Source organism: Nicotiana sylvestris, chromosome 9 (assembly GCF_000393655.2).
Source record: "Nicotiana sylvestris chromosome 9, ASM39365v2, whole genome shotgun sequence".
NCBI lineage: Eukaryota > Viridiplantae > Streptophyta > Magnoliopsida > Solanales > Solanaceae > Nicotiana > Nicotiana sylvestris.
In genome coordinates this window covers 127,154,587-127,181,435 of record NC_091065.1, presented here as the reverse complement: position 1 = coordinate 127,181,435, position 26,849 = coordinate 127,154,587, and the positions used below count along the sequence as shown (strand labels likewise).

Below are 26,849 nucleotides of genomic sequence, written 5' to 3'. Positions count from 1 at the left end.
ATGGATACTAGCATGGAAGCTGTTGTTGTAAGCAAATTCTATGAGTGGCAAATGGTCATCCCAGCTACCCTTGAAATCAAGAGTACAAGAACGCAACATATCTTCGAGCGTCTGAATAGTTCGCTCTGCTTGCCCGTCGGTTTGAGGGTGAAAAGTTGTGCTAAGATTTACCTGCGTACCCAAACCTTGCTGAAATTTCTTCCAAAACTTGGTTGTGAACTGAGCCCCTCGATCTGAAATGATTGAGACTGGAGTGCCATGCAACCTGACTATTTCCCTGATATACAACTGAGCATACTGATCTGCTGTGTCGGTAGATTTAACTAGCATGAAGAGTGATGATTTCGTGAGCCGATCCACGATCACCCAAATTGTGTCGAACTTGTGCAGAGTGCGCGGTAACCCCACCACAAAATCCATGTTGATCATTTCCTATTTCCACATTGGGATTTCTATGCTTTGAGCCAATCCACCGGGCCTTTGATGTTCGGCCTTTACTTGTTAACAGTTCGGACACCTTGACACAAAGTTCGTCACATCCCTTTTCATGTTGTTCCACCAATAAACTTCCTTAAGATCATGATACATTTTTGTAGAACCTGGGTGCACTGAATACCTGGAAGTGTGAGCTTCTGCCATGATCCCTCCCCGAAGATCGTCAATATCTAGAACACATAGACGGCCTTGGTACCATAGGGTACCATCATCCATACCAAAGGAAAAAGCTATGGTCTTGTGTTTATGAATCCCCTCTTTCAGCTGTGCTAGCAATGGATCGTTGAATTGCTTCTCTTTTACCTCCACCACGAGCGACGATTCAGCCCTATTCTGCACAATTATCCCTCCTTCACTAGCGTCCTCAAGAAAAACCCCAAACTAGCCAACTGACGAACCTCCTGGGCCAACGACCTCAGATGCGCCTTTAAATGAGCCAAACTTCCCATAGATTTTTGACTAAGAGCATCTGCCACAATGTTAGCCTTTCCCGGGTGATAGAGAATATCAATGTTATAGTCTTTGAGTAACTCTAGCCATCTTCTCTGCCTCAGATTCAACTCCTTCTATTTGGAAATATATTGGAGGCTCTTGTGGTCCGTGAACACATCCACATGGACCCCATATAGATAATGTCACCAAATCTTTAGCGCAAACACCACTGCTGCAAGCTCTAAGTCATGGGTCGGTTAGTTCTTTTCATGATTCTTGAGTTGCTTGGAAGCGTAGGCTATAACCTTGACATGATGCATCAACACACACCCGAGCCCGATCCTTGAAGCATCGCAATACACCACAAACCCCTCTGTACCCTTTGGCAGGGTTTATACCGGTGCTGAAGTCAATCTTGATTTCAATTCTTGGAAACTCCTTTCACAAGCATCGGACCATTATAATTTAACTGCTTTCTACGTCAATTTAGTCAATGGAGAGGCAAGAGAAGAAAACCTCTCCACAAATCTTCTATAGTACCCGGCTAAACCCAAGAAACTGCGAATCTCTGTTGGAGTAGTAGGTCTAGGCCAATTTTTCACTGCCGCAATCTTTTGAGGATCAACCATAATCCCTTCCCTAGAGACGACATGACCCTAGAATGTGACAGATTAAAGCCAAAATTCACATTTCGAAAACTTTGCATACAGTTGATGTTGCTGAAGAGTCTGCAGAACTACCTTGAGATGGTTAGCATGATATTCTTGACTTCGGGAATATACGAGAATATCGTCAATGAACACTATCACGAAGGAGTCTAAAAAAGGCTTGAAGACGAGATTCATAAGATCCATGAAAGCTGCCGGGCCATTTGTTAGCTCAAAGGACATTACCAGGAATTCAAAGTGCCCGTACCGAGTTCTGAAAGCTATTTTTGGAATATTCTACACCCTTATCTTCAGTTGGTAACACCCAGACCGCAAGTCAATCTTTGAAAAAACACATAGCACCTTGCAATTGGTCAAACAAGTCATCTATTCTGGGTAGAGGGTATTTATTTTTGATGGTGACTTTGTTAAGTTGCCGGTAGTCAATACACATTCGCAACGACCCATCTTTCTTCCTTACAAACAAAACCGATGCACCCCATGGTGACACACTCGGCCGGATGAAACCCTTTTCTAGCAAATCCTTCAATTGTTCCTTTAGCTCTTTCAATTCAGTCGGTGCCATTCTGTAAGGTGGAATTGATATAGGCTGCGTGCCTAGCATCACATCAATCCCAAAGTCTATCTCCCTGTCTGGAGGAACCCCAAGGAGCTCATCTGGAAAGACATCTAAAAATTCATTCAAGACAGGTATGGACTCAAGGCTAGGTGCATCGACATCGGTGTCCGTAACATGGACTAAATGATAGATACACCCCTTCCTGATCATCTTTGTGGCCTTGAGGTAAGAAATAAACCGACCTTTAGACACTATATTTTCCCCCTTCCATTCCACCACGGGCTAATTAGGAAACTCAAGCCTCATAGTTATAGTTCGATAATCAAGCTTGACAAAATATGAGTAATGCCAATCCATTCCCATTATCACATCAAAATCAACCATCCCCAATTCAATGAGATCGGCCATAGGATCCCTACCTCGCACCGTGACAACACAACTTCTATAAGCTCGAGTAGCCAAAATTGACTCACCAACCGGAGTAGATACCGAGAATGGTTCATGAAGTTGTTCTGGTTCTATCCCGAATTCCATAGCAACAAAAGGGGTAACATAGGACAGGGTGGAACCGGGGTCAATAAGTGCATACACATCATGGGATTGGACAGTCAGAATACTTGTAACAACATCTGGAGAAGCCTCTACAGTCTGGCAACCACTCATAGCATAGAACCGGCTGGGCCCTCCTGAACTTTGTGCACCACCCCTAGCTACATCTCGCCCTGCGGGTGCTAGGGTACCTCGAGCTGGAGAGGGGGCTGAAGATGTAGAAGCTACTAGACCAAATGACTGAGCTGTGCCAATACCCGCTCCCTGGCGGGATACACGACAATGCCTCTGAATATGACCCCTCATCCCACATCCATAGCATATAGGTAACTCCAAATAGCAAGTCCCTGAGTGCATCTTCCCGCACCTGGGGCGCGGGGACCTCTACTGTTGCTGGGACCTCTCTCCTGACCGACCCCGTTGATGGGATCCCCTGTTGCCCTGACCGAGCCATAAACGACTCCACTACTACTGGTTGGGCCTTGATGGTGGTGCACTGGCTAAAGACTGTGCAACATACTAGGACGGCCCTGATGATCCTCCCCTGAAAGATGATCTTCCCCCACCTAGTGACTCCCCCATATTGCTCGTAGACCGGGCCTTGCTGTTACCCTCTCTCTCCATCCTGGTCTTCAATTAATGGTTCTCTGTGGCCTGAGCAAATGCTACCATCTTCCCATAATTCATATCAAAATTCAATGCAGCCGTAGAAACCTCATTAATAGTTAAAGGATTAAGACCCTGAACAAACCGGTGCAGCCTAGCCTCCATTGTGGGCAACATGTGAATAGCATACTTGGACAAGCGGGAAAACTCCATATGGTACTCCCACACACTTCTTCTACCTTGTTTCAGATTTTCGAACTCCGCTGCACGGGTTGTCCTTGTTTCAGCAGGCAGAAAATGATCTATAAAGGCATCAACGAACTCACTCCACCTCACCGGAGGGCTCCCCTCCTCGCGGGAATCTTCCCATAACTCAAACCACGCATAGGCCACCCCTTTCAAATGGTAGGCAACCAACTCTACTCCTTCTGTTTCAGTTGCATGCATAACCCTGAGGGTCTTCTTCTAGATTGGCACTCGTAAATACTAGAGGGTCTAACTATAGAAATCTATTTACCCTGGAACTGGTGGAATCCCCTTGTTGGATAGATGAACTAGGTGCAACATTTATCCTCTAGGCCTGGGATGCCACTAGCTGTGTCAGCATCTGAATAGCTCCCCTAAGATCCCCATCAGAGATACCAGAATCGAAAGCTGGGACTGGAGGCGGGACAAGAGTATCAATGGGAGGGATTGTTGCATCCCCCGCAGGTGTAGGAACTGGGGTAGTCTTCTCTAGAACAAGAGGACCAGGCAGGGTGATAGCAGGGCGACTACCCTCACCTGCAGCATCAAGCAATGATTCATCAGCCACTTTTGAGGTGGCATTGTCTCTTTGGCCAATTTTTGCTTTCTTCTTAAGTGCCATTTACTGAAATATAGAGCAATGCACCAGTTAGAGGGAGAAATAGTATCACAATTCCTGCACGATTCAGAATACCAAAGAAGGGTGTTATTCCTAATGCCCAAGTAGCCTCCAACTTATAGATGTGGTCGACTTCACACATATAAGAAGGACTCTACTTGACAAGGCTCCGAGGCATCCTAGGACACTTTAAAACCTTAGGCTCTAATACCAAGTTTATCACGCCCCAACCTCGGGAGGCCCGATCGGCGCTCGATCGAGTGAACCCAACTGAGCAAGCCTTATCAAACACTTCATACCCAAGATAATGCGATTAAGGGATCCAATGCCATTCAATTAGACAATAAAAGGGGTTGTACATTCAACAAGGATAGCTAATTTTATAACACAACCTTAACCATAATTAGGCTTCCAAGATTCCATACAGTTATAGTTTAGAAGAAAGCAAGAGTACAAGGTTACAACATGGTTCATTGACCTATCCAATACCCATACATAACCCACATAAACATCTATGGAGCCTCTAAGGATACAAAAGATAGTGATAACAATGCCGGCAACAAGGCCTCGGCTATACCTCAAAAGTAGAAGTCTACAACAAAAGATGTGCAATATAACCCCTTGAAGGAGAAAGGGGCTAACCAAGACATCATGAAGAAGGTACTCTGCTACGCAAGATCGACACTATCTGCAATGGAGCCACCTACATTCATTTAAAAATGGAGCACCCCTGGCAAAAGGGACGTTAGTAACATGGAATAGTACTAGTATGTATAACTAGACACCATCTAGTTATAAAGAACTATCATATCAGACATAAAGAATTCACAAGTATAACTCAATAGGTTTAAACGATTACAACATTATCAATGTAGAAGAATCATGCAATTTTTACATTATGTTTCCATAGCCTTTAGTTTGGGGCATTTCATATTGTTCATCCTTGTTCGCTATATCATTCCATAGGCACTTGGGGCCACAACTATCACGTTATATATTTGGCACTAGACCATATTTCAAATCATTCCCAATTTCAATGTTATATTTGTAATTTAGGATAATAAGTGCACACAAGAGCAATTAAAATTGTAGGCATAGAGGAGACTTCACATATAGGGCACGACATATGCAGCTTCAATTTCAATTTAAGGTCAAAGCATTTCAATTCATGATTCATAGTCCTTTCCCCTTTTCAAGTTATCAAGAATAACATATTGATCATATTGAGACACACTTTCCACGCATATAAGGTTGCAACACTAGTTCAAGAGAAATAACAATCAATAAAACAATTTAATTTTAATCTTACCGTATTCACACAACCACCGATAAAGATCAATTTCTAAAAGATGGGGTTTTAGCCATACATACCTTAACTGAGATCTCCTTAATCCTATAACATTCCGGAATGTTCGCACTTCAATCTATTTAGGCAATATATCACAATTTAACTCATAATCAAGAAAAGATCATAATCTAAGCTCTCTTGAGCATTTTATCGAGCATTTAGTGTTCATTAAGGCCTTATGGTTCTTTTATGCAAGATTACACTAGCCCATTACCCATGCCTCTTTATTTATAATTCCTCATATTCTTCAAGAACACATGCATGCAATGCAATCCCCCTTATCCCCATGAATTACCTCACTAACGACCCCTTGTAGCTATGTGTAAAAATAAGAGCTGAGGTGATAAAGTCTTACCTCTTGGGATGAAGGTTTAGGTCCCTCACTTGATTGTCTTCAATGATTTAACAAGGATTCATGGAGTAATTTTGATAGGAAGCATTTTCCCTCTCTTAGACCCCTCTCTCTCTCGCTCTAAAAGTGTTAGGAATTAGGATCAAAATGAGCTATTGCTCAAGATATAATGATCGGGGGTCGGGTTTAAAATTTAGAAAACTGGAACCCCGACTCAGATAAGCAATCGCATATGCGATCACATACCTGACATGCGGTCCGCAAAATGGACCGCAAAAATGGTCCCAAAAAATGGACACACTGCTCGGGTATTCAACGGAAATGCGGTCCGCATACTTGTTCTACGGTCGCATAAGTCACCGCAGAACTACCTTCACAAAAATTTCAAGGGAATTATGCGATGACTATGTGGCCCACATACCGATTATACGATCGCATAATTGGCCGCATAGTTAACCTCAAATTAACGAACACACTGATTGGTTCTGTGGCGACTATGCGGTCCACATACCTATTATGCGACCGCATAATGGACCACTGAATCAACATTTTCTGGAAAACTTAGTTTCTTAACTTTTTAACGCACAGATCAATCCAAAAGGTCAGAACCGCGACGAGCTTGCTCGGGTTTTTGAGTAGAATTTCACGAGGCCTTACAATGATGATCCGACACAACATCTTAGAAACTTCTTGGGTGTGTGTGCGATGCATAAGCAAAACCACGTCTCAGATGATGCTATAAGGTTGAGGTGCTTCAAATACTCACCAGCTGGGGATGCAAGGAAATGGCTTCAAAATTTGCCACCAAACTCCATTCATTCTTGGCCTGAACTTGTTCGGGCATTCTTAGCTAAATGGTTCCCACAAAGTAAGAAGTCTGAGCTTTGGGATAAAATTTTCTTTTTCAAGCAGGTACCGGGAGAACATCTACATGAGGCATGGGATCGGTTCAAGTTATATTTGGTGAGGTCTCGCAACCATGGTTTTTTCAGATTCTATCTTGTTGGAAAAATTCTACATGGGCTTGGATCCTATGAACCAATCTATAGCCAAGAATGCAGCTAACAATTCTTTCATGGACAAATGATTCGCAAGGGTCAAACAAATACTTGACAAAATGGCGAAGCATAATCAAGCATGGCACTCAAAGGACACCACAGGTGGAATTGCATATGGGTTTCCTTCCTTGACCACCAAGATCAAGGAAAACCAAGAAAGGGATCAAGTGATTGCAGGGCTTGCCACAAATGTCAATGTGTTGACAAAGATGTTCATAGAAATCCAAATGAAGAAAGTAATTGTGGTGGAAGATGTGAAACCCTTATCAAATGAGGACTTTGAGGAGGCAAACTATGTCAACAACTCTCAAGGTGGATATCAAAGGCAACAATACCAAGGTCAAGGACAACAAAATCAATGGAGGCCTCACCCGCAAGGGCAAGGAAACCAACAGTGGAGAAATGACCAAGGCGGCTCAAATCAAGGTAATTGGAACAACAACAACAACTTCCCAAATTGGAGTTCAAACCCTTATGTTCCTCCAAAGGGTATGTATTCAAATCAAGGTTCCTCAAGTGAGTATAAGTTGGAAAGCATGCTTGAACGGATATTGCAAAATCAATAGAAGTCCGACACTTCTATGAGGAATATGACCGAGCTTGTTGGTTCTCATACCGCATCCATTCAAATATTGGAGATGCAAATGAGAGACCCTTCTAGGGAACAAAATCCAAAGCAAAAGGGACACTTCCAAGTGACACAATTGCGAACCCCAAGGGTAGTGGGAGTGGTCCAACTTCTCATGTCATGGCGATTACTACTCGGAGTAGGAAGGTACTACAAGGAGGGAGTGAACAAGTGGTTAAAGTTGAAGAGTCCGAACATGAAGTTGAGGTCGAAGAGCAAAGGGTTGTTGAAGTTGAAAAGGTTCCGGAAGAGTTGAAAGTGCAACAAGAAAACTGGGGCGAGGTAAAGGAAAAGGTAAAAGAGACACCAAAAACTCTACCACCTATTCCTAGACCTCCTCCTCCGTTCCCTCAAGACTTGCTAGGAAGGTTGATGATAGCAAACTCGAAATGTTCTATGACATTCTCAAGCAATTATCGGTGAATATTCCATTTGTGGAAGCATTTCAAGAGATGTCAGGTTTCGCTAAATATTTGAAAGATTTGATTACCAAGAAGAGAACCACCAAAAATGAAGTGGTGAATGTGACTCACCAGGTTAGTTCCATCATTGCAACATCTACCGTTTAAAAGAAAGAAGACCCGGGAGATTTCACCATTCCTTGTACTATTGGGGAACATGACTTTGCAAGAGCCCTTTGGGATAATGGGGCTAGCATCAACTTGACACCTCTTGCCATTTACAAGCAAACGGGGTTGTGTATGCCAAGGCCCACAAGTATGAGATTGCAAATGGCCGATCGTTCCATAAAGAGACCGGTGGGAATTGTTGATGATGTGCTTGTTAAAGTGAGAAAGTTTAATTTACCCGCCGATTTCATAATCCTTGATTGTGCGGTTGACAAAGAGATCCCTATCATTTTGGGGAGACCATTCCTAGCCACAAGAAGAGCATATGGATTTGGAACGATATGAGATCAAATTTTGTGTGAATGATGAAGAGGTCACATTCCAAGCAAGCAAGGGTATAAAACTACCACATGAATATGAGAGTATATAGATGATTGATGTTGTTGATGAAGCGAAAGATGCGGTTTAAATGAAGATGGAAGAACAATGCCTAGGTGAGGCATTGGCGGCTATTTTGGTGAACTTTGATGGTGAAGATATGGAAGGATATATGGAATCGGTAAATGCATTGGAGGGGCTTGGGTCCTACACTTATGCTCCGGCAAAGCTCTCTCTCGACTTGGAGAATAGATCCACTGCTCCCACAAAATCGTCTATTATTGAGCCACCGCAACTAGAGCTCAAACCACTTCCACCACACTTGAGGTATAAATTTCTTAGCTCAAATGATACTTTACCAATAATCGTTTCTTCTTTGTTGAATGATGTGCAGGTAGAACAATTGTTGGAAGTCTTGAAGGAGCATAGACAAGCTATTGGATGGACAATTGCGGATATCAGAGGGATCCCCGCCGGAATTTGCGAACACAAGATCCAATTGGAGAGTGAGACAAAACCAAGTGTGGAACATCAACGACGGTTGAACCCGTCCATGAAAGAGGTGGTAAAGAAAGAAATCATCAAGTGGTTGGATGCTGGGGTAGTCTACCCTATTGCCGATAGTTCTTGGGTGAGCCCGGTGCAATGTGTGCCGAAAAAGGGAGGCATGACCGTAATTGAAAATGATAAAGATGAGCTCATCCTAACAAGAACGGTGACCGGTTGGAGGGTGTGTATGGATTATTGGAAAGTTCAACATTACCACATGTAAAGACCATTTCCCTATGACTTTTATTGATCAAGTGCTTGATCGGCTAGCGGGAAGGTCATTCAATTATTTCCTTTATGGATATTCCAGCTACAACAAATCAACATAGCATTGGAGGATCAAGAGAAAATAACATTCACTTGCCCTTATGGGAATTTTGCTTTTAGCCGGATGCCATTTGGTTTGGTGGAGGATTTCCTAGAGGTCTTCATGGACGACTTCTTAGTGGTAGGTGACTCTTTTGAGCATTGTCTTAACAATCTTAGACAAGTGCTTAAGAGATGTGAAGAGACCAACCTTGTGCTCAATTGGGAGAAATGCCATTTCATGGTGGATGAAGGTATTGTAATGGGGCATAAAATTTCAAAACATGGCATAGAGGTTGACCGGGCTAAGATCAAGATTATTTCCAAGCTTCCTCCACCTACTTCCGTTAAAGGTGTTCTAAGTTTCTTGGGGCATGCCGGGTTCTATAGGCGTTTCATCAAGGATTTTTCCAAGATTGCAAATCCTATGTGCAAACTCCTTGAGAAAGATGCCAAATTTTTGTTTGAAGAGAAATGCCTCAAAGCCTTTGAGGAATTGAAGCAAAGGCTCACCACGTCACCTATTATTGTCACATCCGATTGGTCTCTTCCTTTCGAGCTCATGTATGACGCCAATGGTGTAGCTATTGGAGCAATGCTTGGCCAAAGTCATAACAAGGTTCTCCACCTGATCTATTATGCAAGCAAGACACTCAATGGAGCGCAAATGAATTACACAGTGACTGAGCAAGAAATTCTTGCCATTGTTTATGGCTTTGAGAAGTTCCATGCTTATTTGTTGGGATCCAAGGTGATAGTGTACACATATCATGTTTCTCTTCGCTATCTCATGGCAAAGAAGGATGCAAAGACTCGGTTGATTCGATGGGTCTTGTTGTTGCAAGAATTTGACTACGAGGTCAAGGATCGCAAGGGAACTCAAAATCAAGTAGCGGATCATTTATCAAGGCTTGAAGAGGCAGTGAGGCTAAAGAGATATCTTGAGATCAACGATGCATTCCCGGATGAACACATATTGGCACTTTCTAGCACTTTTGCTCATTGGTATGCCGATATTGCCAACTACTTGGTTAGTGACCTTATTCTGGATGGATTGGAATCCTATCAAAAGAAGAAGTTTTTGAGAGATTGTTGGCAATACTATTGGGATGAACCATACTTGTTCCGTGTTTGTGCTGACAACATCATCAGAAGGTGTGTTCCAGAAGAAGAGATTATACCAATTCTAAAGGCATGCCACGATTCACCGGTTGAGGGGTCATAATGGGGGAAATCGAACAGCGGCTAAGGTGCTTGAATGTGGTTACTATTGGCCATCAATCTATCATGATTCCAATCAAATGGTCAAGGCTTGTGACCAATGTCAAAGGCAAGGATCAATCTCTAAGAGGCATGAAATACCAATGCACTTTGTGATGAAGATAGAAATCTTTGACGTGTGGGGAATTAATTTTATGGGTCCCTTTGTGAGCTATTGTGGGATGAAATATATCTTGGTGGCAACGAGGCAAGACGTGTGACCACATTCTTGAAGAAAAACATACTCATAGGGCCATTCTTAGTGATGGTGGGTCTCATTTCTATAACAAGGCTTTCACGGGGCTACTAGAGAAATATGGCATCAAGAACAAGGTGGCCACACCTTATCATCTCCAATCAAGTGGTCAAGTTGAAGTTTCCAACCGGGAGATAAATAGCATTCTAGCAAAAACTATCAATGCAAATAGGACTGATTGGTCAAGAAAGTTAGATGACGCATTATGGGCATACCGGACGGCATACAAAACTCCTATTGGCACTTCTCCTTATCGGTTAGTCTTCGGCAAAGCTTGTCATATACCCGTAGAACTGGAACACAAATCCATGTGGGCTCTGAAGAGGTTGAACTTGGGTTGGGCTGAAGCTGCGAATTTGAGGTTAACAGAACTCAATGAAATGGAGGAATTCCGTTTCCATGCATATGAAAGTGCAACTGTGTATAAAGAAAAGATGAAGTTCGTCCACGAAAAAAAGATCTTGAAGAGGGAGTTCAAGTCGGGTGACTTGGTCTTGCTCTTTAACTCAAGGCTAAAATTGTTTTCGGGCAATCTCAAATCAAAATGGTCCAGTCCGTTCAAGGTGGAAAATGTCTCTCCTTTTGGAGCTGTGGAACTAGAATCATCGGATGGGCTCCGAACCTTCAAAGTGAATGGCCAGCGAGTCAAGCACTACTTGGGCACAGATGGAGAAAAACATTTGGTGGAGCAACTGGCTCTCAAAGATGGTCCGTGCCTGACCAATGAGTGAATCCAAGGGAACGCCAACTTCGTCGTGCCGCGACACTAAATCAAGCGCTTTATGGGAGGCAACCCATGTGTGGTAACACCCTTTTTGGCCTTTAAGTTTTTAATTTTTTGCTAGATAGATTTAATTGAGCAATTTAAAGTGTTTGTTAGAGTGCAGGGGATTCAAAAGATCATAACACGGGGTAAGATTGCATGAAAAAGGGAAGAAAAATCACCTTGGGTAGTTTGCTGCACATATGCGGTCGCATTTTCACTATGCGGACCGCATTTTGGTCGCAAACCAATACATTGTGTTTGGTTAAAATTGGTGATAAAGATGCGACAAGTTGGTGCACTTTGCGGACAGCATTTCCACTATGCGATCGCATAGTGCACCACAATTTTGGCTCTCCAACAACTCTCTTGATTCCACCACATAATACTTATGTGGTCGCATAGTATGTTATGCGGTGACTTACCCGCTGCAAATTGTGTAGGTATCCCCCTCGTATCTCTTCATTCAAAACAGACAATTTTTTTTTATTTTATGAGAAACAAACAAAACAAAAAAAAAGAAGAGAAAAGAAAAGGAGAAGGCAAAAACGACTAGTGCGTGAACTAATATTCCAAGTGTGCTCATAAATGACGCCACTGGTAGGTTTTCCTTGTCCCAATTCCATTACTGTAAGCTTTGGTTTTACATTTGTTCTTGTTCTTGTTTCTCCTGATTTTGCTTCATGTTTTCTTTTTTTCTTTTGTGTTTTGTAGTTAGAGACCTGTTCGTAATGTGCTCTTAGTTAAATAGTGTGTTTTGGGGGTGCTGGGTAGTGAAAATTAGGTCCGCCATTATTGAGAGTTAGTTCAATCGTTGGGAACGATGAAGTTTGCGGCTCGCAAAATCAAAATGCGGTCCGAATTTTTGCCGCATAACTAAATCCTAGTTGGATGAGGAAGATGATCAAATGCGACAACATTGTGATCGCATAATTGATTTGCAGATCGCAAAGTCACCGCATACTGACATAGAACACCCAGTTTAAAAACCTGCTTTTTGCAGCCATTTTGCGATCGTATTTCCCACTTTGCGGTGGAATTTGCGATCGCATTTTGTGATTTGGTTTTTTGAGCAATAAGGTATGCGATGGTTATGCGAACCACATAGTGGTTATGCGATCACATAACACATCGCAGACTGAGATCAAGTAAAGAACTATCAGGTTTGCAACAAGTTTGCAGTCCACATAGTGGTTATGTGACCGCATAACCTGTCGCATCCTTAACTTTTCCATGAGTTTTTCTGTTTTCGTTTCATTGTTGCCTACAATGTCGCTCACATTTCACTTTTGTGCAGACATGTCTCCCGAGAAACATACATCCTCTGCCCAGAAAAGGGCATCCTCCAGTCGTCATGCGTCACACGGAAAATGATCACGAACGTATACTAATGTTCCACGTCCCTCCTACTCTGATGAGGAGGAGATCTTGCCTTCAGTTGACCTACAAGTTGAGGCAAGAAGGAAAAGTGGAGATGTCTTCCAACTCCGATTTGGGGTTGATAGGTCTAGGGCACTATATAGAGAAGGGCTCACCAAACGAAAAATCTTGGAAGAAAAGCAATTGAGCTTGAACGGGCTACAAGAGCAGTACCCCCACATATGGGAGAACATCAAAGCAAGAAAATGGGAGTGCTTCACTAAACCGCCTGTTGAATATAATGATACTCTTGTCCGTGAGTTCTATGCATCGTATGGAGCCTCCAGGACTACGCTCCACAAACGCAACAGGATTTTTTGTGACACTATACTGGTTTGGGGGAAGAGTGTGTTCTCCATTAGTGAGATAATTAATGAGCTGTACTTCCCTGGCTGGAGATCGGGTGCAGTTGAGTATGCTGCCAAATGGGCAAATAGGGAAAATGAGTGTAGTTGGATTGCTTCTGTGATAGCAAAGGGGACCCCTGCTTGGATCAACCCTGTGCATAAAATATACAAGGAGGATCTCACACGAGAGGGTCGATTTTGGCTCAGGTTTGTCACCTCGCGACTGATACCGTCCAGAAACAAGACTGACATAGGCATTGAGAAAGCTCTTCTCATTGCATGTATTATGGCGTTTATTAAGATTGATGTGGGAGCTCTTATCTTCCAAGAGATAGGGATCCGGGCAAAGCAGCACGCCAATTCACTTCCATTTCCCTGTTTGATCCCAGCCCTTTGTAAAGATGTGAATGTCCCTACCGTCACTCACTGACAGGATAAGGAAGGAGCTGAAGGACATTGATATCACATGCATTAGTGATGTTGTTGCTCCCCCAGAGGTTCAGACTCAGGGTCCAGTTGATATAGAGCCTTCACACTCCCAGACTCCTGTGACCCCTTAGGTTCAAGTTGCATCCACTTCTACTTCACAGCCCGCCTCTTAGTCCACCACTACTCAGCCTTCTGCTGTGCTGCCAGCCGTCTCGAGGCCTGGTCTTATGGCTCAGCATGCCAATGCTAAGGTAGATCAGCTTCTGAAGAACTTGCCCACCCTAATCAAACAGGCTTTGACTCCTATTCAATCCTCAGTGTCAACACTCCAACAACAACAACAAACAACTTATAGGGATCATCTGCAACAGTTTGAGTTGAGGGTTAAGAAGATAGAGCGAGGTGAGGTTAGTGACTTGCCTAGGCTCAGGGAGGAAGTTTCCACTATGAAGACCGAGCTCCACAAGATGCAGAATTTGGAGTTCGATCTATCATCCTTCCTGCCCAAGGAAGGTGAGCAGCGTACAGACACAACGGCACCAGGCTTGGACCTTGACTTCTCCACTCTGATGATGGATATTGCACCTCCGACTGCCGGGGCTTCCCAGCCTCCAGCTCCCCCTACACATATTGAGATTCCTTTTGAGGAGGATTCCGGACATTCTTCAGAGTCTGAGGATGAGGAGGCAGACAAGAGAGAGGATGAGGAGGATTCATGGTCCACGGAGGAGGATGGACCTCAGGAGAAGGGCAAGCAGATTGCTGCTCCTACAGTTGAGGAAGAGGAGCAAGCAGAAATTTAGGTGGCGATAGAACATTCGCTAGAATATATGGCCGCCCCTCTAGATCCATCGTCCACTCAGCCATCAACGGGCGAGGCTAGCAGCTCACAGGCCCCAGCTCCAGTATTGGGCCAGCCAGAGATACCTCCTCCATCAGTGGAGGTCACTCCTCAGGCCGAGATCTCATCGATCCCAGCTTCAGCATCAGAGGGTGACCCCACCATCACTTAGCCGACTTTCGACTCCCATAGAGCTTAGTGAGCCTCAGGGAGCCCCTAAACCTTATTTTATGTTCTTATGCATTGGGGACAATGCATGCTTTTTAGTTGGGGGGGGGGGGTAGCTCTGTATATATTGGTGTTTTGTGAAATTGGCAACTGTCATACATGTTTATGCTTTTGTGCTACAAGCAAACTTATGTACTCATTTGTGTTTCATGATTCTGTATATATTGGTGTTTTGTGATTTCAGTACATAAGTTATGGTATCCTTATGTATATATAAAAAAACAAAAACAAGTAGATAGTTGTCCATCTTTAGTAATTAGCAATGAATTCCCCTTGGTTTTTCTTTGTCGGGTTCTTTTCCAAGGGTGTAATAGTAGAACCAGGACAGTAGAATGAAGCATGTTGACCGGTTTAGTGTACTTGTTTAGTTTCAAGCATGTGTGTCTGTATATAGCATATACCCTTCCATTAATATAAAAAAAAGAAATATCAACTGTGTGAACTTGAGGCTCGCTCTGTGACTCTATGTCTACCTAGAGTTATACATGTATATATGATGAAAGCTTTGAGTTGCCAAGTGTTGACTCGAGTACTTCAAACTATTTAAGCCAAATAGTTCGTGTGCCATGTGTGTAAGTTCTTTATGTAAATAATTTTTGTGTTTACTTCTGCCATCTAGAACTTGCACGGTTGGTTTTTCGATGCTTTAAATAATTACATTTGGTTGGAGAAATGACCTTAGGCAGTCTTTGTGATTTTTGAAAACCAGTTAGCCTTTCAAGAAGCCCATTGTATAAATAGCATCACTAGTCACCCCATTTGAACCATTAACCTTTTCTTTGGCTACCTCATTACAAACCTTTCCCTTTTTGTGAAATAATTCCCTCTTTTGAACCCGTCCCTCCTTGAGCATTGAGAATGAGGCTAAAAGCTTAAGTTGGGAGTGTGGTGTCAAGCCGGAAATTGGCAAGGTTGTGCAATGAGTGTAGGAAAGTGTACCCCAAATGTGAAACTACTCAAGCTCCAAAAGCAAAATAAAAAAAACGGTATAAGAAATGTGAATATTTATACATAAGGAGCCTTGAAGAGAATAAAAGAGGGAGTTGAGGTGGCTAAATGGTGGAAAAGTTGAAGCTAATGAAGGCTATGTGATTTGAAAAGAAGCAAAGAACAATAAGAAAGAAAAATGTGATTAGTGTTCAAGGAGGGTGTAGTCACTTGTACCCAAATGCTTATCCGACCATTCCCTAAACCTGCATTACAAGTTTAAAAAGTCCTTATAGGATCTCCAACCGAGCGTTCTTAGAATATAGCGATGAATTAAAATAAGGGCTAGCCTATGGTGTGGTATGTTGTAGCACTTGAAACTCTTTTTGAGGGTGAGTGAATTTGTGAATTCGTCCCTTTTTGTTGACATTGTAAATATTGTGATTTTGGGACTTTCCTTCTAGTAAGGGCACATAAATTGTGAGGTTGGACAAAAGTTGAGTTTTTGAGTCAAATGCAAGTGCACTCAGTTGAGGGTAACATTTTGTCACAATGTTTGAGGCTCAAAGTTTCACAAGTTGATTAGTTTCCTTTTAAAGATTGATGGTTCAGGAAGGGTAAAACAATCAAAAATGCATGCTTGTAGTACTAACAACAAACACCATCCAAGGTCACTATTGTTTCATATCTTGTAGATGGAGTCTAGAATAGGATAGTGTTGTCTTAGTTGCTTGAGGACAAGCAAACGTTTAAGTTGTGGGTGTTGATGTGCCAAAGAATTTCGGCACATTTGATACAAATTGCTTAGATTTTAGTTTGTTTTAGATGCAATTATCTTTTATACTTATGTAATTGTCACGACCCCGGTTCGCCCTCCGTGAACCATCGTGACGGCACCTAGTCTCTACGACTAGGTAAGCCTAAACTTGCGGAAGATAACCAAAACTTGTGGAAGTAAAACAATTTAAAAACAGAAATAAGGAAAATAACAATGTTAAATGTGCCGCTCGGCATACACCATATTTATATAGATCTCAAAACTATTATCTAAATTCAAGACCCGGAAACCAACGAATCACAAGCAAAGAAAAAGAAATACTACATACCCCCAACTGCGAAATTTGTCTAATAAGAACAAAAAGTACATAAGGGCTAAATACTAAAAGGCAGGAATAGAAAGGGAACAAAAAGTACATAAGGGCTAAATACTAAAAGGCAGGAATAGAAAGGGACTCCTCGATCTGCGGACATGGCAGATATACCTCGAAATCTCTAAGCAGTCGCGCCTCTCAAGGATGGTAGACCTGAGTAGAAGTACCTGGATCTGCACATGAAAAACATGTGCAGAAGAGGCATGAGTACACCATAGCGGTACTCAGTAAGTGCCAAGCCTAACCTCGGTTGGGTAGTGACGAGGAAGGTCAGGGCCCTACTGAGGTTAAATACACTATAAGAGTTAATAGTGTGGAATAAAACAATATAAATAAGTGCAACAGTAAGAAATAACATAGAATTGACAGAACAATAACTACTAGAATAGAGACAAAACAAACCACGGAAAGAAATACAGCTCAACACAGAGACAACAACCGGGGTACCTTCCAGGATACCGTCCTGTAGTCCCAATTACAACTATCCAGTGGATCTCCCGGGATATCGTCCCGTAGTCCATCATATATATGTCCGAAAGATCTCCCGGGATCTCGTCCCGTAGTCCAACTATCAATGCGCGGGGATCTACCGGAATTCCGATCCGTAGTCCCAAATATAAATACCCAGTGCTGGGGGAATCTACCGGGTGCATTCTCGTAGTTCCATATAACTGTGCGGGGGGGGGGGGGGGGGTTCTACCGGGAATCTAACCCGCAGTCCCAAAGTAATTGTGCATGGGGATCTATCGGGAATCTAACCCGTAGTCCCAATGTAAACAGACAAGGGGGAGCTACCGGAATCCCACATCCGTAGTCCCAAAATAAATACACAACAACAGCAGGAAGATAAACAGAAATGGCAAAATTTCATATTAAGGAAATAAGTGATTCTAGACTAGCATGCTACACAGAATTCAAGTAAGGCAGGTTGAATCAAATAAAGCAATTAAGTCACCTAGACATGCTTTTCTAAGCTAACAACAGGCTTAATAGTGCAAGAAATAGAAACAGGAAAGGAAACATATTAGTATTTACTTAAAGAAAATCGGATTTTCAATAATTAGCACAAGTACGCACTCGTGACCTCACGTACAAGGCATTTAAATTACCAAATATACCAATCCTAAGGGGAAGGTCCCCCACACAAGGTTAGACAAGCCACTTACCTTGAACCGGCTAAAAATCAACCCAACACCACGTCTTTGCCATGAGTACTCGACTCCAAGTGGCCCAAATCTATTCAATTCAATTGTATAATGTAAATAACACTTCAAGTAACTGATTCTAAAATTAAATTCTAAGCTAATAAGTGAAATTATGTAAAATGACCAAAATGCCCCTCGGGCCCACGTCTCGGAATCGGGTAAAATTCACATTTTTAGAATCCTCATACCCTCACGCGTCTAACCATACCAAATTTATCCAATTCCGATACCATTTGGTCCTTCAAATCATCATTTTACATTTTTGAAATATTTCACAAGCTTTCTTCCCAAATCACGGATTAAATGATGAATCTAATGATGGATACATGTACTCTAGCCAAATATGAGTTAATACTTACCCCGATGAATTTATTGAAAAAACCTTTGAAAAATTGCCAAAATCCGAGCTCTCTAGGTTAAAATATGAAATAAAACCCAAAACCTCGTATATAGAGCACCCCCCGGATTTCCACCGCTACGGACCGTACAAAAACGAGTGCTGTCCGCATAGGTTTTGACTGCATGACAGACTTTAGTATTTTTGCCATACCTTTCTCTACAAATGTCCAAATTGTGATTTCTTTACCTTTCAGGAAACTAGACACGAAGGGCTACAACTTTCGTTTTTGAATCATCCCAAAATTCCTTGTAGATCAAAAGATATGAGTTTCCGAAGTAGGACCAGTGAAAGTTTCCTCACTGCGGACCGTACTGCATTTTGTGCGGCCGCACAGCCCCCACCACGGACTCACTAGATTTTGTGTGGACCACACTGGTGGGTTCCGAGGCCTGCAACTCTTCTGGACCTGCAACAACTATGATTTTCGGCCTAAAACATCCTCGAACCTACCCGGAACTCACCCAAGTGCCCGAGACTTCAAACCAATTGTACCAATACATCCCATGACATCGTTCAAACTTGTTCAAAACTTCGGAACGCTCACAACAACATCAAATCACCAATTTAACATGGGATTCAAGCCTAAGAACTCCAAGAACTCTTAACTTATGCTTTCGATCAAAAAGTCTATCAAATCTCGTCCGAATGATCTGAAATTTTGCAAGCACGTCACATTCAACACTACGGAGCTACTCCAATTCTAGGAATTCCATTCCGACCCTTAGATCAAAATCTCTCTATCGGACCGAAAACTTCAAAAATTCGACTCTCGCCATTTCAAGCCTAAATTAGCTAAGGACCTCCAAAACACAATCCGATCACGCCCCTAAGCCCAAAATTACCCAACGGAGCTAACCGAATCGTCAGATTTCCATTCCGAGGCCGTTTTCACATTGTTCTGACTACGGTCAACTTTTCAACACTTAAGCTCTCATTTTGGGACTAAGTGTCCCAAAACTCCCCGAAACGCAAAACCGAACATCCCAGAAAATTAAAATAGCAGAAATAAACTCGGGAAAGCAATTAATAGGGGATCGGAGCATTAATTCTTAAGATGACCGGCCGGGTCATCACATCCTCCTACACTTAAACATTCGTTCATCCTCGAACGAAGCTTAGAGACATACCTGAAGTAGTGAGAAGATGAGGGTAACGGCTGCGCATATCCTGCTCGGTCTCCCAGGTCGCCTCCTTGACCTGTTGGCCCCGCCATTGAACCTTCACCGATGCAATGTTCTTTGACCTCAGTTTTCTGACCTGCCTGTCCAATATTGCCACTGGTTCCTCAACATAAGATAGATCCTTGTCCAACTAGACTGAACTGAACTGAAATCCAACACATGCGAAAGATCGCCGTGATACCTCCGGAGCATCGAAACAAGAAATACCGGATGAACTCCTGCCAAGCTGGGAGGTAAGGCAAGCTCATAAGCAACCTTCCCAACACGCCTCAATATCTCAAAAGAGCCAATAAACCTCGAACTCAACTTCCCTTTCTTCTCGAATCTCATAACGCCCTTCATAGGCGAAACCCGAAGCAGAACCCGCTCTCCAACCATATAGGAAACATCACGAACCTTCTGGTCCATGTAACTCTTCTGTCTGGATTGGGATGTGCGGAGTCTATCTTAAATCACCTTAACTTTCTCCAAAGCATCCTGAACCAGGTCTGTGCTCAACAATCTGGCCTCACTCGGCTCAAACCAACCCACCGGGGATCTACACCCCCTCCCATATAAAGCCTCATACGGTGCCATCTGAATACTGGACTGGTAGCTATTGCTGTAAGCAAACTCCGCCAATGGCAAGAACTGATCCCAAGACCCTCCAAACTCAATCACATACGCACAAAGCATATCCTCAAGAATATGAATAGTGCGCTCGGACTGTCCATCCGTTTGAGGGTGAAATGCTGTACTCAACTCCACCCGAGTACCCAACTCATGCTGAATGGCTCTCCAGAACCGTGATGTGAACTGAGTGCCTCTATCTAAAATGATGGACACTGGAATACCATGCAAACAAACAATCTCCCAGATATAGATCTCCGCCAGCCGCTCCGAGGAATAAGTATTACACACAAGAATAAAATGACCGAACTTGGTTAGCCGATCCACAATCACCCAAATAGCATTGAACTTTCTCAAAGTCTGTGGGATCCCAACTACGAAGTCTATGGTGATCCGCTCCCACTTCCATTCCGAAATCTCTATCTGCTGAAGCAACCCATCCGGTCTCTGGTGCTCATACTTCACCTGCTGAGAGTTGAGACATCGAGCTATGAATCCAACTATATATTTGTTTATCCGCCTCTACCCATAGTGCTGTCTCAAATCGTGATACATCTTCGTGGTACCCGGATAAATGGAATACCGCAAACTATGGGCCTCCTCTAGAATCAACTCTCGAAGCCCATCAACATTGGGTACACAAATCGGACCCTGCATCCTTAATACCCCATCATCACCAATAGCCACATCTCTAGCATCACTGTGCTGAACATTGTCCTTGAGGACAAGTAAATTTGGCTCATCATACTGCCGCTCCCTAATACGATCAAATAAGGAAGACCGAGAAACCACGCAAGCTAGAACCCAACTAGGCTCCGAAAGATCCAATCTCACAAACTGGCTGGCTAAGGCCTGAACATCCATCGCCAGAGGCCTCTCCGATGCTAGTAAATAAGACAAACTCTCTACCCGGCAACTCAAAGCATCGGCCACCACATTGGCCTTACCTGGGTGATACAAAATAGTGATATCATAGTCCTTTAGCAACTCTAACCACCTCCTCTGGTGCAAATTTAGATCCTTTTGCTTGAACAAGTGCTGCAAGCTTCAATGGTCAGTATAAATCTCACATGGCACACCGTATAAGTAATGGCGCCAATTCTTCAGGGCGTGAACAATGGCATCTAACTCAAGATCGTGAACAGGGTAGTTCTTCTCATGTATCTTCAACTGTCTGGACGCATAGGAAATCACCCTACTGTCCTGCATTAGCACTGCTCCGAGGCCAACCCTCGAGGCATCACAATCGACCGTATCAGACCCCGAACTTGTAGGTAGTATCAAAATTAGGGCTGCGGTCAAAGCTATCTTGAGCTTCTGAAAGCTCGCCTCACGCTCCTCCGTCCACTGAAACGGAGCACCTTTTTGGGTCAACCTGGGCATAGGGGCTGCAATCGATGAAAATCCCTCCACAAAACGATGGTAGTAGCCAACCAAACCAAGGAAACTACAGATCTTGGTAGTTGAGGATGGTCTAGGCCAACTCTGCATGGTCTCTATCTTCTTCGAATCCACCTGAATACCCTCACTCGATACCACGTGGCCTAAGAATGCCACTAAATCTAACCAAAACTCACATTTCGAGAATTTAGCATATAGCTTCTTCTCTCTTAGAGTCTGAAGCACAGTCCTTAGGTGTTGCTCATGATCTTCCTAACTCCAGGAATACACCAGAATATCATCAATAAAGACAATGATGAACGAGTCAAGATACGGCCAAAACATACTGTGTATTAAATACATAAAGGCTGCTGGGGCATTGGTCAACCCAAATGACATAACAAGGAACTCGTAATGACCATATCGAGTCCTAAAAGCAGTCTTCGGGATATCTGGCTCCCAAATCTTCAACTGATGGTAACCTGAGCGCAAGTCAATCTTAGAAAACACTCGTGCGCCTTAAAGCTGGTCAAACAGATCACCAATGCGAGGCAAAGGATAACGGTTCTTCACTGTAACCTTGTTCAACTGGCAATAATCAATACACATACGCATAGAACCATCATTTTTCTTCACAAACAAGACAGGAGCACCCCAAGGTGATACACTAGACTGAATAAAACCCTTATCAAGCAATTCCTATAACTGATCCTTCAACTCCTTCAACTCAGGAGGATCCATACAATACGGAGGAATAGAAATGGGCTGAGTGCTTGACAACAGATCAATGCCAAAATCAATATCTCTATCAAGCAGCATGCCTGGAAGATCAGTTGGAAACACATCGGGAAAATCACGTACTACTGGGACTGAATCAACTAAAGGGGTACTAATGCTGACATCTCTCACATAAGCTAAATACCCATCACACCCCTTCTCAACCATACGCTTAGCTTTAAGAAACGAAATAAATCTACTGGGAGTGTGATCTAAATTATCCCTCCACTCAACATGCGGTACACCTGATATAGCCAGTGTTACGATTTTGGCGTGACAATCAATAATAGCATAATGGGGCGACAACCAGTCCATGCCGAAGATAATATCAAAATCAACCATGCTGAGTAACAATAAATCGGCTCTGGTCTCAAAACCACTAATAGCAACCAAACACGACCGATAAACACGGTCCACAACGAGAGAATCTCCTACAGGAGTAGAAACATAAATAGGGGAACTCAAAGAATCCCGAGATACACCCAAATGCGGAGCAAAATAAGAAGACACATAAGAGTAAGTAGAGCCTGGATCGAATAGAACCGATGCATCTCTGTGACAAACCAATATAATACCTGTGATGACAGAATCGAAGTCTACAACCTCGGTACAGGCAGGAAGGGCATAATATCTGGCCTGTCCTTCCCCTCTGCTAGCTGAGCAGGTGAGGTAGAAACTGGTGCTGTGATCATAGCCTGAGAACTCTAAGGAACGCGTTGTGGCTGAGAAGTCTTTGGAGGTGCACTCCTCCCAAGTCTAGGGCAATATCTCACCATATGGTGTATGTGACCACACTCAAAGCAGCCTCGCGACTGATGTGGCAGTGGGAACTGTGCGGTACGGGTACTCCAAGACCCCTGAACACCTGAAACACTGTGTAAAGTATGAGATGCAAACTGAGCTGGCTGACCCACAAAACCTCTACCATGTCGTACTTTTCCTCCAAAATAAGGACCAGTGGGTTTCCCTAGTCTACGAGGTCTACTCACTCCCCTATACTCTTCCTCCTGACCTTGTCTGCCCTCTCTCTCTCCTGGACCCATCTATCCTCTACTCGGCGAGGGGTCCTCACCACCCGCTGAACTGAGACCATAGGTTATGTCGCTATGATACCTGAGAACTGACCAATGGGAACTCGCTGCTATGGAGTCTGGGTACCTCCCTCAATCTGTGAAGTAGTTGGTACAACCTAAATCAACCCCGCCTGAACTAATGTACCAAACATGCTCAGGAACTGTGCTAATGTCTCTTGAAGTGCTGGAGTAGTAGTAGCAGTAGGCGTATCCGATGCATGGGCTCTAACTGGAACTACTGGTGACTCTTCGATGATAGCTCGCGTGGGTGATCTAGCTGCACCACGTGCGTGTCCTCGACCTCTACCCCGGCCCCGACCTCTAACGGCTCTCATAGGGGACACAGGTGTCTGATCATCTCTGGTAGCACGTGTCCTCACTATTTGTGAGAGAATAGTAAACAGAAGTTTAGGATTGTGATGTCAAAAATCTCACATGACAGCGGAAATCAAATGAAGTGAATTTTCCTAACGGTTACATAGCCTCTCGTAAATAAGTACAGACGTCTCCGCACCGATCAGCGAGACTCTAATAAACTGACTTGTGATCTATGACTCCTATAAACCTAGAGCTCTGATATCAACTTGTCACGACCCCGGTTCTCCCTCCGTGAACCATCGTGACGGTACCTAGTCTCTACGACTAGGTAAGCCTAAACTTGCAGAAGTTAACCAAAACTTGCGGAAGTAAAACAATTTTGAAAACAGAAATAAGGCAAATAACAATGTTAAATGTGCCGCTCGACATACACCATATTTATATAGATCTCAAAACCAATATCTAAATCTAAGACCCGGAAACCCACAAATCACAAGCTAAGAAAAAGAAATGCTACATAGCTCTAACTCCAGAATTTGTCTAATAAGAACAAAAAGTACAGAAGGGCTAAATACTAAAAGGCAGGAATAGAAAGGGATTCTTCGGTCTGTGGACGCGGCAGATGTACCTCGAAGTCTCTAAGTAGTCGCCTCCCTCAAGGATGGTAGATCTGAGTAGAAGTACCTGGATCTGCACATGAAAAATATGCCTATAAGAGGCATGAGTACACCACATCGGTACTTAGTAAGTGCCAAGCCTAACCTCAGTTGGGTAGTGATGAGGAAGGTCAGGGCCCTACTGAGGTTAAATACAATATCAGGGTTAACAGTGTGGAATAAAATAGTATAAATAAGTGCAACAGTAAGAAATAACATAGAATTGACAGAACAACAACAACTAGAATAGAGACAAAACAAACCACGGAAAGAAATACAGCTCAACACAGAGACAACGATCGGGGCACCTTCTAGGATACCGTCCTGTAGTCCCAATTACAACTATCCAGTGGATCTCCCGGGATATCGTCCCGTAGTCCATCATATATATGTCCAAAGGATCTCCCGGGATCCCGTCCCATAGTCCAACTATCAATGCGCGGGGATCTACCAGAATTCCAATCCGTAGTCCAAAATGTAAATACCTAGTGCTGGGGGAATCTACTGGGTGCATTCCCGTAGTTCCATATAACTGTGCGGGGGGGGGGGGGTCTACCGGGAATCTAACCCGCAATCCCAAAGTAATTGTGCATGGGGATCTATCGGGAATCTAACCCGTAGTCCCAATGTAAATAGACAAGGGGGAGCTACCGGAATCCCACATCCGTAGTCCTAAAATAAATATACAGCAGCAGCAGGAAGATAAACAGAAATGGAAAAATTTCATAGTAAGGAAATAAGTGATTCTAGCCTAGCATGCTGCACAAAATTCAAGTAAGGCAGATTGAATCAAATTAAGCAATTAAGTCACCTAGACATGTTTTTCTAAGCTAACAACAGGCTAATAGTGCAAGAAATAGAAACAGGAAAGGAAACATATTAGTATTTACTTAAAGAAAACCGGATTTTCAATAATTAACATAAGTACGCACTCGTCACCTCACGTACAAGGCATTTCAATTACCAAATATACCAATCCTAAGGGAAAGGTCCCCCACACATGGTTAGACAAGCCACTTACCTCGAACCGGCTAAAAATCAACCCAACACCACATCTTTGCCACGAGTACTCGACTCCAAATGGCCTAAATCTATTCAACTCAATTGTATAATATAAATAACACTTCAAGTAACAGATTCTACAATTAAATTCTAAGTTAATACGTGAAATTATGTAAAATGACCAAAATGTCCCTCGGGCCCATGTCTCGGAATCAGGTAAAATTCACATTTTCAGAATCCTCATACCCTCATGCGTCTAACCATACCAAATTTATCCAATTCTAATACCATTTGGTCCTTCAAATCATCATTTTACATTTTTGAAAGATTTCACAAGCTTTCTTCCCAAATTCCATCCCAAATCACGAATTAAATGATGAATTCAATGCCCAGTTGGTTTCATCCTCAAATCCATAACAAAGTTTTCCAGATCTTAAACTTTATTTCGCGATCTACTGTAGCACACAGGATTTTTTCTAGAAATTTTGAGCGCTACTGCCTTCTTTGGATTTCTTCTGTGTCTTCTACATCAATGAGGTTTGGAGGATGCCCATGGCTTCTCCATCCTCTCCCCAGCCTTTGGCTGTGGGAGAGAGGAACTCAACATATGCATCGCTACTGGAAAACAAACAATCTGGACAGTACATCAAGATATTCGAAAACTGCTGCCTAAACAATTTAGGACTCAAGGTCGCTGCCTCGTCGGATGGCTTGCAAGAAGACATGTTTTGATCAGGTTTGATAGACATGACGATTATGTTCTTGCTGCTGCAAAATCTATTAATTACTTAGCAGTTAATGGACAAGAATTACAAATGCGAATTTTTCCATGGACTATTAGTTTCAATCCTAAAGAGGAGACCTCCAAAGCTTTTGTGTGGATATCGTTTCCTAACCTGCCTCCTATGTTATTTGCAAAACAATCATTGCTATCTATAGCTTCAGCAGCAGGTAAGCCATTGTCAATAGATAAAGCAACACAAGAGAAGTCACGACCTAGCACAGCTAGGGTCAAGGTCGATCTTGATCTTTTAGGTAAGCTGCCGTAGAATTTGAGGATCAAATTTGTGGATGAAAAATCTGGTAAGGTGATCGAGCATCTTCAGAAATTTGTTTATGATAATCTGCCCCTGTATTGCACATGTTGTAAGCGTCAAGGTCATGATGTAAATACATGTCATTCGATCTCGACAAATAATCGGGATAGTGGATTGAATGGTGATATTGAGGAAGCTGATGATCCCACGATTGTGGAAAAATTTCAA

At 43.0% G+C, this 26,849-nt stretch overlaps 1 protein-coding gene across 1 annotated transcript; it reads right to left on the bottom strand.

Moving 5' to 3' along the window:
* Positions 1–2,436: 2,436 nt before the first annotated feature.
* LOC138878194 (uncharacterized) lies at positions 2,437–3,060 on the bottom strand. Its single transcript, XM_070157860.1, has one exon. The coding sequence runs from the start codon at positions 3,058–3,060 to the stop codon at positions 2,437–2,439; it is 624 nt and encodes a 207-aa protein (XP_070013961.1).
* Positions 3,061–26,849: the final 23,789 nt, after the last annotated feature.